The sequence below is a fragment of the Solea solea genome, chromosome 4 (assembly GCF_958295425.1).
Source record: "Solea solea chromosome 4, fSolSol10.1, whole genome shotgun sequence".
NCBI classification, from domain to species: Eukaryota; Metazoa; Chordata; class Actinopteri; order Pleuronectiformes; family Soleidae; genus Solea; species Solea solea.
In genome coordinates this window covers 21,529,795-21,544,974 of record NC_081137.1, presented here as the reverse complement: position 1 = coordinate 21,544,974, position 15,180 = coordinate 21,529,795, and the positions used below count along the sequence as shown (strand labels likewise).

The 15,180-nt window shown below is 41.2% G+C and overlaps 1 protein-coding gene across 2 annotated transcripts in view; it reads right to left on the bottom strand.

Moving 5' to 3' along the window:
* Positions 1–741: 741 nt before the first annotated feature.
* Positions 742–15,180, bottom strand: part of cpeb4b (cytoplasmic polyadenylation element binding protein 4b) — a 29,371-nt gene continuing 14,932 nt past the window's right edge. Inside the window, exons 4-11 of one of the 2 annotated variants that reach the window (XM_058626966.1) lie at positions 13,294–13,344; positions 9,873–9,896; positions 8,400–8,570; positions 8,221–8,310; positions 7,769–7,887; positions 7,544–7,658; positions 6,739–6,920; positions 742–5,601 (exon numbers count right to left, since the gene is read on the bottom strand). In XM_058626966.1, coding sequence (XP_058482949.1) covers positions 5,374–5,601; positions 6,739–6,920; positions 7,544–7,658; positions 7,769–7,887; positions 8,221–8,310; positions 8,400–8,570; positions 9,873–9,896; positions 13,294–13,344 — 980 coding nt within the window. In that variant the 3' untranslated portion in view covers positions 742–5,373. The remainder of the gene's footprint in view (positions 5,602–6,738; positions 6,921–7,543; positions 7,659–7,768; positions 7,888–8,220; positions 8,311–8,399; positions 8,571–9,872; positions 9,897–13,293; positions 13,345–15,180) is intronic. The other variant, XM_058626967.1, reaches the window with a different exon arrangement.

Below are 15,180 nucleotides of genomic sequence, written 5' to 3'. Positions count from 1 at the left end.
TGTGGTTGGTTCGTGGGCAGACAGGGTCCCAGTCTGAGTCCTGGGTGTACGATAACAGTAATTCAATTGAGCTGGCGAGCCTGGACCACTGGGATTCACTGCCTGTGGGTAAGTGTGTGTGTGTGTGTGTGTGTGTGTGTTTTAGTCATTAGGCAACCTGATCCTCTCGGCTCTCTCCTCAGGTCTGAATGAATAAGTGATCAAGGTCTGCGCTGTGTTGTGTGTATGTGAGTTTGTCTTTTTTTTTTCCTATCAACCTACTTCCTTCCCTTTGTCCTTTCCTTTTCCCCTTCCTTTGTCCCCTACTCGATTTTGCCGTCTTTTTTAATTTAAGTTAAAGATGTTACGAATGAACAGACTCAACATGAAAGGGAAACAGCCGCGAGCATGTGATGAAACCTCACACAGTTCTACGTATATAAGGTCACAGGCATGAATTCTGAGATTAAAGTCAGAATTCTGAGATTAAAGAAAAAAACAGCATTCTGAGATTAAAGAAAAAGTCAGAATTCTGAGATTGAATAAAAAGTGTCAGGATTCTGAGATTAAAGAAAAAGTCTGAATTCTGAGATTAACCAAAACAAATCAGAATGGTTAGAATTCTGAGAAAATTTCAGAATTCTGAGATTAAAGAAAAGTAAGAATTCTGAGATTAACCAAAAAGACTCAGACCACAGTACGATGTATATAAATGTATATAAATGTATATAAATGTAAATAAATAAGCAGAGCAGGCACATGTCTTCATCACAGTTAAGATTTATTTCATTCAACATTTCACATTACAAATATTTAAAAATTATGCATACTGTTATAAATAGTTGGCTGCAAACAATTAAATAACATTAGATTTTTCTTTTTCCGTTTCACTAGCACTTCTACAGACCAACTCCTAGAAATATGGACATATCTGTATTACATAACTTAATTAGAAAGAAAAAAATACAAAAATAGGAACTTATAAAGTGAAATGACAATAAAAATTAAGGTGATATCTTAAGTAAAAAAATGCTATTAATAAATACAACAACCTTCCCATACACAGTTAAAAACTATTGAAATCTTGCCATTAAGTAACATTAACAGACAAATATTTAAATATTTATTTTCCTTCAGAAAATGTGAACCATATATTGTGGAGCACAATATAGCAATTAGTAAAAACTAGACACTTTAACATATTAAAAGCTTCACCTCAAAAATATAACAAAAATCTGATCAAAATTATAAAAATCAATTATACATTCCAATTAAAAATATACCAATAAACAGCTAAATACATTGTTGACCTAATAATTACAATGCAATCAATCACAGTAGCTCAAAAATAAAACAGGAGAAAAAAAATAAGCAAATGAGCACAAAACCTTTTTTTTAATGTTTTAAAAATAACTTCAATTATTTATATTAGTACAAATAGTTTTGATTTCTTTTCTTTTTTACAAACACCAGCATGAAAAGGATTACAATAACAGTAGAAAATGACTGTGAAAAACATATTAACATCTTCCTTTTAATTAAATGTCTGCAATTAAAAATGGCATTAAAGAATTACATTGCAAAGAGTCTTTATCTGGAAAAAGGTTCAAAAGAAGTATTGCACATAACAAACTTGAAGTTAACTTGCAACATTTACCACATTCAAGTCTTTAAGCTCCGCCCCGCCCTCCGCCCCCTTCCTTCAGATCGGTCTACATAAGATCGCCTCGACAGAACAGCGCGCGCGCGCGGGGGGGGGGAGATCGAGTTCTCAAGTCTTTTTTAATTAAAACAGTGTTCTTTTAAAGGATGCTCAAAGTCATGCACTCCTGAAATCAATTCGTAAAAATCAGATTCTCGTCTCGTCTCTCTCGGTCATGTGCATCCTGCAGAGGTCTGCGAATGGGGAAGCGAAGAGATCGTCACACGTGGAAGGGAGCAGGGGGTGGGTCGGAGGGCGGGGTTTTTTGGGGGGGGAGGGGTGTTGAGAATGGGTCTGGGGGGGTTGTCCTTAACAACTTAATAGTTGAGAAACATTTGGTGCACACCACACAACAATTAATTTTTTTAATAGCTAATTCATGTACTGTTTTTTTTTTATTTACTTTACTTCTCGTCATGCATGCTACAGATTACGATAGGTGCTAGTTGGCAAGTTCAAGAATATATATATATATATATTTATATACTTTTTTTTTTTCCTTTCAAATATTAAAATATCTAAACACCAAAACATCCATCCGCCCCCTCGCGGTGAAACGAGGGAGGTTTTTTTCGGCGCGAGCGCTAACCCCACGCGACTTGAAATTTTGCATTCTCCGTATAATAAGTTATACTCCCACCTATGGAGAGGAAACCAAGACAGAAGTTTTACCGTTTCCAACTATATAGTATCGCCTCATTTTTAAGACATTAACATCAATTTTCCAAATTGTTTTTTTTAACTCTCGCCATGCTGGAAAACATCGTGTGTACGGAAACAAAAAAAAGCTAAGACCAAGACAGCGATACACTTTGGTCTCTCCTCCGCAGATGTGACGTCGCGTCAACAACGCGAGTGTGTGCACCCGTCGTTGTAAAGATTCCTCAGCACTGAAATGTATAAAAAGCATAACTGAAAATAATATCATATATATTGAAATCGCTCAAAATTTTTTTTTTTTAACGTCTTACTCTTAAAATGAACTTTTTTTTCCCCATATATGCGGATCTCTCAGTAACAAAAGTACAAAAGCTACCTTTCACAATGTGAAAAAATTGAGGTATTGCAAAAAGGAGTTTTCCCCATTTGTGAAAAATGTGCCTAAAATGACTGTTGGAAAAAGAAAAAATATTTAGAAAAAGTAGTGCATAATAAATGTTTATATGTGCATGACAAAATAATTTAGCTAGAAAACACTGTACCAAAAAATCAGCAGGCCATGTATAAAATAATCTTTTTTTTCTTCTTTTTTTTTTCTTCGTCTCATTTTAACAGCAAATTCTTCACAAAGAGTTTTAACTTCTAAAATGCTCACCCACCGCCGCCAACACCCACAAAAACTAACGTCCCGGGGGGGAGGGGGTGTACGAAAACTGGTGCAAGACACCCAACACAGACATGAGGATTCTCACTAGTGTGTGTGTGTGTTTAATAATCAAGTTTCTGTTCCAACTCCCTGACTTTAGTTAAATGCTCGGCCGGCAGGACACCACCGAGTGACCTTAGACGTCAAAATAAAAAGGTGAGTTTCAATTTCACTGTGTGAATGTGCACTTTGTTTCAAACATGCAGACCTATTTGAAATTAAAAGAAAAAAGAAAAAGTAGTAGTGCCCTACCAGTGTGCACCTCCGAGAGTGTGAGGCCGTGAGGACGTGTACACGCGACTGCAAGCCCTGTTGTCCTTGTTTTTTTGTTGTCATTTCATTATACGTCTATAATTATGTTCAAGGCCAATCTTTGGTTTGCTGGAGTTTACCAGGGCTTGACAGTTTGAGTTTTAGTTAAGTTAAACTGGCACAAGTGGACAGATTTTTAAATTAAATGCGTTTAAAAAAAAGAAAGAAAGGAAAATACGGATAAAATGAGCTACAGTATGACCCCCCCCACTACTGCACAGCCATCTTTGGTTCCCAAATAAGCTACTGGGTTAAAAACCGACTGGACCTGCACAATCTAGTCATCGGGAGCAAAATTGCACGCGGGTCATGAGTGTGTAGTAGTAGTAGTAGTTGTTGTAGCGCACACTGAAGAGACCTTCATCTTCATTTATGCTTCAAAAACACTGGATGCTGAGTTGGATTTAAAAGGAGAAAGGACGGAGGGGCCGATCCCTCCGTGACTCAAATGTGTGCTGTGACGATTAAAGAAATCGGACAATTTCTTTCCACTACAGATTTGACGGGGAGAATTGCACAAACGTGTTTTTTTTTTTTTTGAGGTGAAGAACAAAAAGACGACTAGCATGTTGGCTCTAGGTAGCCCCCCCCACCCCACGACAACTGCGTTGAGTTTAGCTCAACCTCGCTCGGCCCTGAAATATCTGCGTATTCAAGGCTCCACTGCGTGTGAGCACGTGAAGCGGGGGTTCTGATCCATGAATGAGGGCCGGGGCCCCTGTGTTTACTGCGAGCTTAGCAGCAGCAGGGGCCACAGGCCTGGGGCTGGATTTATCTCTCGTGTAGCCTCCCTATAAACATACATTCCCCGTAATACAGTGGATAACTGTATGCACGACGCTCGACAACCCTGGGTTTGACTAGAAAAAAAAATGAGGTGATGAAGCAAGTGAGAACACGTCACATCGCAGCACACCGCGTCGTGTCACTTTCCCTTTGATTACAAGTTCTGCGGGGGGAAAAAAACAAACACGGGCAGGCGATAACGCTTTCTTTCTTCTTTTCCGTTCCGTCTTAAACCTGTATTCGGCACATTAGCAGCTGAGTTTGAGGTATTAGTTTTTGCATGTCAAAATGGAGATCGAAAAACCCAAATATGTGTTGCTAAAACTTTGTTGTTGCGGTTTTTTTTCAAGTAACGTCAAAATATCAGTATGGACTTGGAAATCATAAAAAAGAGAGAGGTTCAAAGGGGACTTAGATATGGGAGGGGGAGGGGGAGGGGGCGGGGGGAAAATAATCAATTTTAATCTGCAGTGGGGCCCTCTCCGTTTTCTCAAAGTTAAAAAAGGATTCAGCTTTGGTTGACAACACAGGGTCACATAAAGTATATCTGCACTCTTTAAATCAGAAATAAGTGCACTCTTCTTTAGCAACACCTTTTTTTTGCCCCCTGTGTCCAAAGAAAAAGAATCACACTGCTAAGAAACAATTATCAGCCAATGAGAGACGCTGTTTCAACAGCACTTGCTCCGGAGACTCGACACAACAACAAAAAAAGCAACAGCTCTGCTCCGAAAAGAACCAAAACCAAAATGTCACGTGACGAGTATTCGTTCCAGGACAAAATTAAAAAATACATTGTTGAGCAAAAACAGAAGCCAATTGAATAGCAGAGTACCATATCACACCTCAACGTTTCCTATATATATATGTTTTGTTTTTTTTTTGTTTGAGAACTAATAAAAATATTTCAAAAATCAAACGCATAAATAAAACGATGTTACACATCTCTTTTTTTTCTCCTTGCTGGACACGTTTGGATATAATTCCAGGTCTTTCTTTTCTATCTTCAAAATATATAGATATATTTATATATATGTATATATTAACTTAAAAAGAGAATGAGGAACAAAAAAAGAAAGAAAAAAAAAAAAAAAAAAAGGTTTGGTGAAATTAGAGCAAAAAGGAACCAGCAACAGAAAAGTGCATTTATTTGTACAATGATTTGCGACTCCTGCACTACCTGCCCTCCTGCTCCCCTGTTGCCTCTCCCTCTCTTTGTCATCTGACCTTAGTTCCAGCGGAAGGAGATGTGACGGGGTCGGTCACCGCCCTCCTTCACCAGGGGCTTGTGGAACTCTCGGCCGGCGCGTGAGTGGATGGCCGCCCAGCAGTACTCGCAGTAGTACTGTAGACAGGTGACGTTGGCGCAGAAGAACGGTGCAAACTTGCCGCCACAGCGAGTTCCCTGGCACTCGTCACACAGCTGGTCGTCCAGCACGTATGGCTTCACTTCCACCTGTGATCAGACGTGGAAATGATTTGATCAGCGATTCAGTATTTCCTCTAGGGCCACACAATAAATCGTTAGAAAAACTGCTTGTGATCTCATTTCTATCTTTATTTCATGAGCTGTATCGCAAATAAACTATTTTCCTCTCCGAGTTTCTCACTCCAAACGCAGCCTTGTCGCCGCATTCTCCTTGCCATGCTTTCAGCAGTGCTGTCACTAAATACACCAGCCTCCTCTGCTAAATAATGAGATTTTAGACGTTTCCTTTGCTAAATGTTGGAGATTAACACACGTTTTCAAGATTGTTAAGTCTTTTTTAACTTAATCTACAGTTCTGTATTCTTCAGTTTGATTCTTCCTGTGACGGCACTCGCATTTTCCCTGGTTATGACGTCACGAGTCGAGCAAGTGGAAACACGCCATACATCTAACCTACAATAATAATAACAACAATAAGGCCATGTTCAGGCACTTTACTTGAATGCCAAATTGAATGTTTCTAATCTTTTGTTCATGAGTGCAATTAACAATTTTGTGATCTCAATTCTAAGCAAAAAAAATAATAATCGTGATTCACATTTTTCCAGAATCGTGCAGCCCTAATGTCAAGGTGTTTTCACTTCACTGGTCTGGGAAGGTAGCAAATTAATCGGGAAAACGGGAAAATGTGTCATGGCTATGTTTTGCATTTGTTGTATATTGTTTGAATATTCATTTCCAATGCACATAGAGATTTCACTACACTTTTCTGACTTCATAAGAGTTCCAGAGAGAGGCCAAATGATGACATTCATGAATTCCAAACTCCCTCTCAAGATAGGACAGAATTTCACCTCTTGTAGAAGTGTTAATTCTGCAGTCCCAACACCCTGCGCACTTTTACCACAGAACAGTATCAGTAACTGCAATCAACAGCTCAACTTGTGCAACAGCTAGTGGAACAACCTGCCACGATTAATCTCTCCACAACTTAAGCGCTGATCTCCAAACCATCCAACCGACCGACCGACTGACCCCTGTGCGACTAACAACCGTCTGTTACTATTAAGTCTTCTCTATGCTCTCTATACTGCAGATAAGTCAGATAAACAAAAACACGAGGAGACGAGGACACAGAGAGCTCTCCTTTTCCTTCCAACTCACCCGTTTATCAATTTCTCCGTGCTGCAGCTGCACAAAGCGAGCACTGATAGCAGCAATGTAGCTCTGCTGATTAGAGAAGGCGACCCGCCCCGCTCCCTTGGGGTACTTCAGCTCCGGGTCTGTGTCAATGCCAGCGTAGCACACTCCGCCGTACAGGCGGTCCATGATCATGGCCAGTTCCACTGCGGCGGAGAAGAGAAGAGAAGAGAAGAAAAAAAAACAACAACACAGATTAGCAGTTCAATATTCAAATTGAGTGTGAGATAATCCTAAAATATAGGATTAGACAACATGAACACACACACACACTTGTCAAGTTGAGGATAAGAAGGGAAATGTAATATTCTCAACAGCTCAGCACCTTACAACACTTCCTGTTCGCACCAGTCAAGGTCAGAGCCACTCTTTAAGCTCCAACCTCTGGCAGATCTGCTGTTTATTATGAACACAAGCTGATCAAATTACAATGTCTTGGGAGAACAAGGACTCCCACCCAGAGATTGCACTTAAGAGTCAACCATGAGATGTTTTTTTTTTATTATAAACAGAATATGCTGACCTGGGACAGGGATTACATATTAGATATGTTTTATGTAACACTTGCTATTGGGTTATTGTCCCTATTTATAAACTGTATAATATGCAAGAATATTTTAAAGTCATTTGATTAAAAAGCACACGGGCTTCGGCTCATATTCACTTCATGAATTATGCCAAACCCTCGTGTTGACATTATAAACACATTTGTTGTCGATTCATCCAGTGGAGATAGAACAAAAACATTAAAAAAATCACCAATGGCTACCTGCACGTAGAGGACGCGGGACACCTCCTACAAAAATGGTTTTTCTTGGGTCCAGGGGCTGGGATCCATCCATCACAAAATCGCTGTCATTCAAGTTCCATGGGCGGATCTGGACCTGTCGCACACACAACTTAAAGTTAAAGACGTGACCTCAAGTTTCTCCGAGTGAAAAACAGCAATAGATGTAAGACGTGTGTGTGTGTGTGTGTGTGTGTTTCCACTGACTGGCTTGTCTTTGATGGTGGGGCTGGACACACAGAGGTACAGCTTGCCGTCCTCCTCGATGCAGGCGTCGATCAAAGCCTGCACAGAGCTCTCATCCTGGAACAGCAGGAAGGCGTAGCCTACAAACAAATACAAGCAAAGCTATTCATGCTGCCGGGGACAAGAGGAATCCTGTTGGATATTTGTGCACTGATTACCGAGACTGATCTTACATCACGACACTCTGTGCTCACAGAGTGAGGCGATAAGCTTTTTCACAAACAGACAAACAGTTTGGATACGACGAACAAATGCCGCAGATAGCGGCCCAAAGAACGAAACCAGACAAAGCAGATGAACACTGATTACGACGCACCAGTGAACATGTCTGCCACAATTGCCAAAGTAATGTTTTACAATCACAAGACAGTAACAGCACAGTACACGATAAAGAATGTTGAAATGTCACATACCTTTAGGTGGAAAATAAGATTTACTCTCAGCTTTATGAGGCCAGTCCACAAACAGGTGTCCAAAACGCCGGAAACTGGCTGTTATCTCGTCTGTAATGAAGCAGGGCAGAGTGTCACTGGCAGTCCACAAGTTTTTTTTAAAAGAAAGCCCTGGAAAAAAAACCTGAAACTAAATTTACCTTCATCTATATCTGGGGGCAGTCCTCCGACAAAGACCTTGCGTGAATAGCGTTCGACGCGCTCTCCGTTCTGGTGCGGAAAGCAATGTGGCGAACCCAGGCCTGCGAGACCCTGATCACCACGCTCGTCATCGGGGAAACCGTCCTCCATGGGGAAGAGAGAGGAATGGCCTGAGAGAGAGAGAGAGAAGGAAAGCAGGCAATGGTTTATTTCCTGAGAAGTACAGGAGGAAGTGGTGGGGTCACTGTAATCATGGTTACACTCGGGCAATAATTAGACCTGCAAAATGGCACTTTAACTTCTTTAAGACTTTTTTCACTTGGCAATGGAAGGGGAATATATGAGAATATGTATATTTTCATAGAATAAAAGCAATGTTCATATCTTTTCTCATCTGATGAGAAAAACAAGTGAAGAAAAAGAAACGTGGCGACGTCTGCGACAATGAACGCCGCAATCCTCGCTGCACTCTCAAGGCAACGTGCACTTTATATTATTGGCGCATGTTTTATGTCCCTTTGTTGCCCTGCTTAATACGGGTGTCACCATATATTATTGTGTGTACATCACTGTTTTAAATTTATGTGTTTATTATGTTACATCAACCTGCCTTGGGAGTGCGGACGGAAAATTAACAAATGGCGACCATCTTGCATATTTACATGCAAGTGTTCATTAACGCATACAGTGCCTATTTGTTTCTTCCACTCCTAAGAAAACACTGTTGCAACAAGGAGAAAGAAATTAGAGAGAATGTCATGATACATTTTTTTTTTGGACTCAATTTCCTGATTATTAATCATGTGACATGCAACTGTGCCGTCGATGGAAAACTGTATGACCACCGCAGTTCTCTTAGTGAGTCCACATATTTCCACAGTGGACCGAACATGTGTGTGTGTGGCAGAGGTTAAGCCCTCGCTGGCCTGTTGCTGCTCCCGCACAGCCCACTCTGAGCTGAGCTGCTTTATGAAGATTTATGCAAAGGAGGGAGTTAGCCTCGGCTTACAGTATGTGCCGTGTGCGCGAGTGGCCGTGTCCAGCCGGGTGTGTAAATACTACACTTTTTGTGCCTCATTAGCTTTCAGCTAAATATGGCACCGGCAACTTGCTGCTGTCTGCTTAACAGTCTCACTAAATCCTCATGACAATGAGAAAACGCAGGCGGACTCGAGCGCGATGAGAGAAACACGCACAACGGTGTAGAGGATGGAAGATGCATTAAATCACGTCCTGAGATTGTGACAACGGCCTTCGACAATCATGCAGACAAACAACACGTCACTGTACACAAGGCCATTTAAATTATATATTATTCATATATATATATATATATATATATATATATATATATATATATATATATATTAACAACAATCCACAGCCACATAAACAACAGCAAAATATACCAAGACAGAGTTGAATTTACAGTGTAAAAGTCACATAACATATCCATAATGATCGTCCGTTACCTCGTCTCCTGCTATAATTCCTGGCTGCATGTGGAATAAGGACAAATCAAGGAGAGAAGGGTTATTAAAGATGTATAATACACTTGTTTTCATTTACACCAATGAAAGTGCCAGGTGGTTCATAACAATATGGAGATGTTCCGCTGCCCCATTGCCTGCCCTCTATCTGATCACTTAGTCATGAATCATAATCAGCCTGTAGAATTTTCAACATACGACTAAAAGTACGGTTTTAAATTGGAGGAGAGTCTGTGAGCCGGCATTTATGTTTGTCACCTGCAGTTTGGACATATCAAGCGGTCACCACAATCATTTCATCTCCGTCCGTTTCAAAATAGGACGGAGATATCCGACACGCTTCAAAATGAACACCTGGTGCCTCGCTATTTATATATATGTATCTATAAAAGCACTATACTAATCTTTATCAATTAAAACACAAGTCAGTCATGAAATGAAGAAAAATTCAACAAGAAACCAATCTAATTAAAGAACATGCTGCTCTGAGTTCCGTGAACAGGCCGCACTGAACCCTGGTAACCTTGACAGAAATAGCAGTAACCTTAGCTCTGCTCACAAAATAAAGAAACAACCATGAGGCTTCATGCACACGCACACACGGCCCTTAACATCCAGCAAATGGGCTTTTCAAAGAATCACCAGTGTTAAAAGTAGAGGTGGGCAAGATATATATTCTAAGTATAAGATAATATTGTGATTGATGTTTTTAAAGATGTGCAAATTACGCAAAAAACAACAACGATGAAACACGCTCTGAAACTCTTTCCCTGCATGTGTGCAGCAGGGCAGCAGACGTCCTCTTTGCTGCAGCAGTGAGCAGGATTCTTGGGCCTATGTGATCACGTGACCTGTCGCTAGAGCCCTCCCTGTCTCACAGGTTAACCGCATGTGGTTATGCTAATAGGGGGAAAACATGGGAGACACCAGCCCCGGCAACTTAAAGTTTTTATTATTTGCTACCCCGAGTGCAATGTTTCTAGAAAGTCTAATAAACCTTCTTTCTAATGTTTGGAATATTACTTTACAAAATAAGGACGACAAGAGCAGCTTCATATATGCTTGTTACTTAGCACTGAGTTCAAGTTCCTCAAGACAGGCTTAAAATGCTGATATGTAAAAGCAAAGGACACATACTATATCGCAAGGCCTCCAGAGGTAAATGCAAAAAAATGAAAGCCTGCACAGAAACCAATCACAAGAACAACAGCGTGAACCAGCTGCACAACCTAACCCGAGCAGAATATCATCATGCAGAACAGTGGGAGACGCCCCTGCCTCCTGATTAAATTTGATCGTCATATTAATGGAAGGACGGAAAGCAAGAACAAACAAATGGAATGAACCACGAGGCGAACCACTGGAAATCTGTGTGATAGGACGAAAGTCGACCCACTTTGCTTCAGTGAACTGAGACACTACTTGGCATTTGAGGCCAATTACAATATGTGATTTCCAGCCCAATTTTTCCACTCAAAGATGCGATTGGGCAGCTCAAGCCGACAAAAGGTTGGGGAAAAGGTATTGTTCTTTAACCACTACAACTGCAGTGAAGAAGATTCAACAGTTTCCACGACCTTAAAACATGTCTATCACCCAAAAAACATGTCCAACTCTTCGGACGTAAAGCACTCACTGGGAAATCATTTTCCTTTGCATGGCGCTGATATGAAAATAATTAAAAACGTGGACACTGGAGAGAGTAAAGCATTGACCCAGCAAACACTGTAAGAACATGGGAGAGGATGAAGCACTGGCCACTACACACACACACACAATAATCCTGAGCTCCCTCGGTGGACTCTCCAACCCAGATGGACATTAACTCTGGGGGGAGGTCAAAAAGAGCTGAGGGAGGGAGAGAGGGAGGGGGAGAGAGAAAGAGTAGAGACAGGAAGAGAAAGGAAAGCAGATTGAAAGAGTGGGGAGTGCTATAAAAAGATGTGTGTGTTTGCGGGAGGGAGAGCGAGAGAGAGAGAGAGAGAGGGGGGGGGGAGGGGGGGAGAAGGGAATAGATTGGGTAAGATGAGGAAAAGCTGTGTGGGGGTGAGAGAATGAGTGATAGAGATCAAGAGAATGGGAAACACAATCTCTATATGCTTATGAGAGAGAGAGAGAGAGTGAGAGAGAGAGAGAGAGAGAGAGAGAGTGTGTGTGTGTGTGTAGTGTGGCTGGCACCATCTGTTTCAGAGCTTGATGACAGCTCTTGTCCATGTGATCTCACCATGTGACCCAGCTATCTCGTGAAGAAACTACTGGCCTCTCCCGTTCTTACATCCTGACCAAGACCACAAGGCACAGGCTGCTACAACAACACAATTACACAACGATAAAAGGGAGCGAGATCGTGCAAGAGCACAGCCAAGGTAACTGATTATTAAACTGCTACTGTGGAAACTGCATGTCACAGGGATTCGCGGGGATGTTTAAAAAGACATGACATAAACATGGCCATATGAGGAGACACTGGGCTGGGTTCACAGAGTCAGCAATCAGACACATGAAGGATCATTTTAAAATGTACAGCAGACTCAGACCACAGTCAGATCACATGAATCCTTGGTTTGAATACAACAGGAGACATTTGTTCCATATACTCCTCTACTGTCTCCTACAGATGAAAGATACAGTCAAAATAAAACCACTTCTATGAACATACGGCGTCACACCCTCAGGCCATCATTCGCTCACATACTGCTCCTCAACCCCCCCACCCCGACCCAAAATCCTGCAACTTATTTCCTTGCATTAAAACTCACTACATCCTCTCCCCATCTACTCTAATCCTCTCTCAGTCGACTCTTCATCCATGTATTTGTTTAAGGGGCAAAGCAAAACCACGAGTCAAATGAAAGGGGAGGAGCCAAACAGAAGTTACACAACAGAGAGAAAGCGGCTATCACTGACGGTCCACGTTGCAGTGGGTATGGGCCGATTATTTGATTAATCATTTGATTGTAAAAGGTGGCAGTATATTTAAAAGATACATTATTAAATCCTTCTGGTCACATGGTGGAGTCATTCACATTTACATTTTCACTCACTTTTAAACCTGTGCTGTAGAGGGGAAACTGTCCTCTGACCGCTGATGGGTCAAAGCAACCTTCTAAAGCACTAAAAGAAATACCTGGATGTCCCCACAACAGCAGTGTTTCAGCTCTGTTACCAGGTTCATGATGAGTGGCAGGGTGTCGGATAAGACCCAGTGACAAGCACTTTTAATCGAAATGCACATCCCTACCTTTAGCCTTGCTTAAAGCAGGAAAGGACAAATAATTCATGCATTCATTACAGCTCGAAATGAAACGAGGTGTAAAATCGACATTTATATTTCGCACACAAACTCCCTATGTAAGATTTTCTATGTTAGTGGAGCCTTAGAAAAGTGGGTGACCATACGTACCATTGAGGGGCAGAGGGTTGTCCCCTCCTGGATGGGGGAACCCAAGACGACCTGCACGGGGAGACACAGAGCACAGATATTTAACATGACGGCGATATACTGTATATACTGTATATATATATATATATATATATATATATATGTATATGACCAAAAACAATATGTGGGAAAGCTTCTCTTTTTGTAGTTTTATACAAGGTTTGATTTGACAATAGAGTGAAGAATACATGTCAGGCCAGTCCATTTTTTTATTTAATTAAAAACAAACAAAACACTAAGAAGCAAGGTAGAATCGATAACCCTAATTTGTTAAAAGGTGGCGACTTTGATGACTCTTGATTATTTCTACATGTGCAGCGATTGACTTTAATGAAAGGCAATTTTTTTGAACATGCATTTTAATTAAATGTCATTGGTTCATTCATTTCTTCCTTTATTGTCTAGGGTTACGGGGCCACTGGTGCCAATTTCTGGCTGACATAGGGCAAAAAGCGGGGTCCATAACAGTCCACTGCAGGGCCACACACAGAGAGAAAGCACAATTCCCTCTCACACTCACACATCTAGTCAATTTAAAATGTTTAACCTCTTAAATAGCTCGTCGATTGAGCTTTGGTACCTGACGTCATATAACCAACATAACAACCTCTGGCAGAAAACGATGCTGTTCACCTCTATAGATGTATATACTAGTCAACACATAAATCAGGCAATATGTCAGACAACTCCTTTCTTCAATGGCTGTTTTCATCATAAAAGTAAAGATGGTGGATAGCTGTTGTGCCCCGGGATGTCAAAACAGTTTGAAACAGGCTAACGGGGGAGCACTTTACTGTATCCCTCCAGGCTCTCCACTCTCTGGAGTAAGATGATTGGAAGTTACTCAGGAAGTTTGAAGATGTCAGGACACAGCAGGTCTGGAATAATGTCCTCCTCGGCTGTTTCCAAACTCGTAAAAAAAGCACACATCAAATATACGGAGTCTGTCAAGTTTTGCGATACATCAGTCGATCTCCATGGATTTAAGTTGAGCAGTGAACTAGGTGCTGTTCATTTTTGCTGCATCTTAGGCTACCAACATGGCGTTCATAAAAAAACCGAGTCACATACAGAACTCTGTACTCAGATTCATGTACCAAAAATGAAAGTGTCTGTGCAGAAAAAGGCTTTTGATGAATCTTCTTTATGCAGTACATGAGTCATATAGTGCTCTTTCCACATCATTTTATTTCCATCATCAGACCATACCATCAATCTCTCTCCCACTCATTGACCTCCATTTCCTTAAGTGCGCCCCTCTCTCCTTGACTAAGGGTCTGTCCACAGGGAAAGGGAGTGTAGGTGAATATTCATGTTTGTATATTTGGATTGTATCGTATTGTGTAGAAAATGATTGATATCATAGTCCCACCTCTCTCTTACGCTGGCATTCACCGTCCCTATCTTTGTCGTCATCATACGCTTGTGTTTGGCAACTACTGTCAATGAAAACTAACTAAAAGACGCCAGATATCGCTAGAACATGTCTGTGTCCTCAGCAAGTTCAGACACGGGAGTGAAGGAAAGCACAAGTGTTGAAGATTAACAGTAAAACTGAATCGTGAAATAAGGGGGAGGAGAAAACAAACCATATTTTCCACAGACACTATTTTTACTCGAATGAGCAACACAGATCAGCGATTGTTCCGCAGACGGTCAGCTGCGCTGCACATCTACAGCTCGTTCTTGTCTGTGACTCTGTTATCTGTGTGGTCACAGTGTTTCTCTCTCTCTCTCTCTGGGCCTACAGTCACCTCTGCCTGCGGTAAATACTGTTAGATGAAGCTCACTCGTGCGGCAGAACTGGCGATATCCTTCTCGGAAAGTCGGGTTATGCCAGGAAGTCGC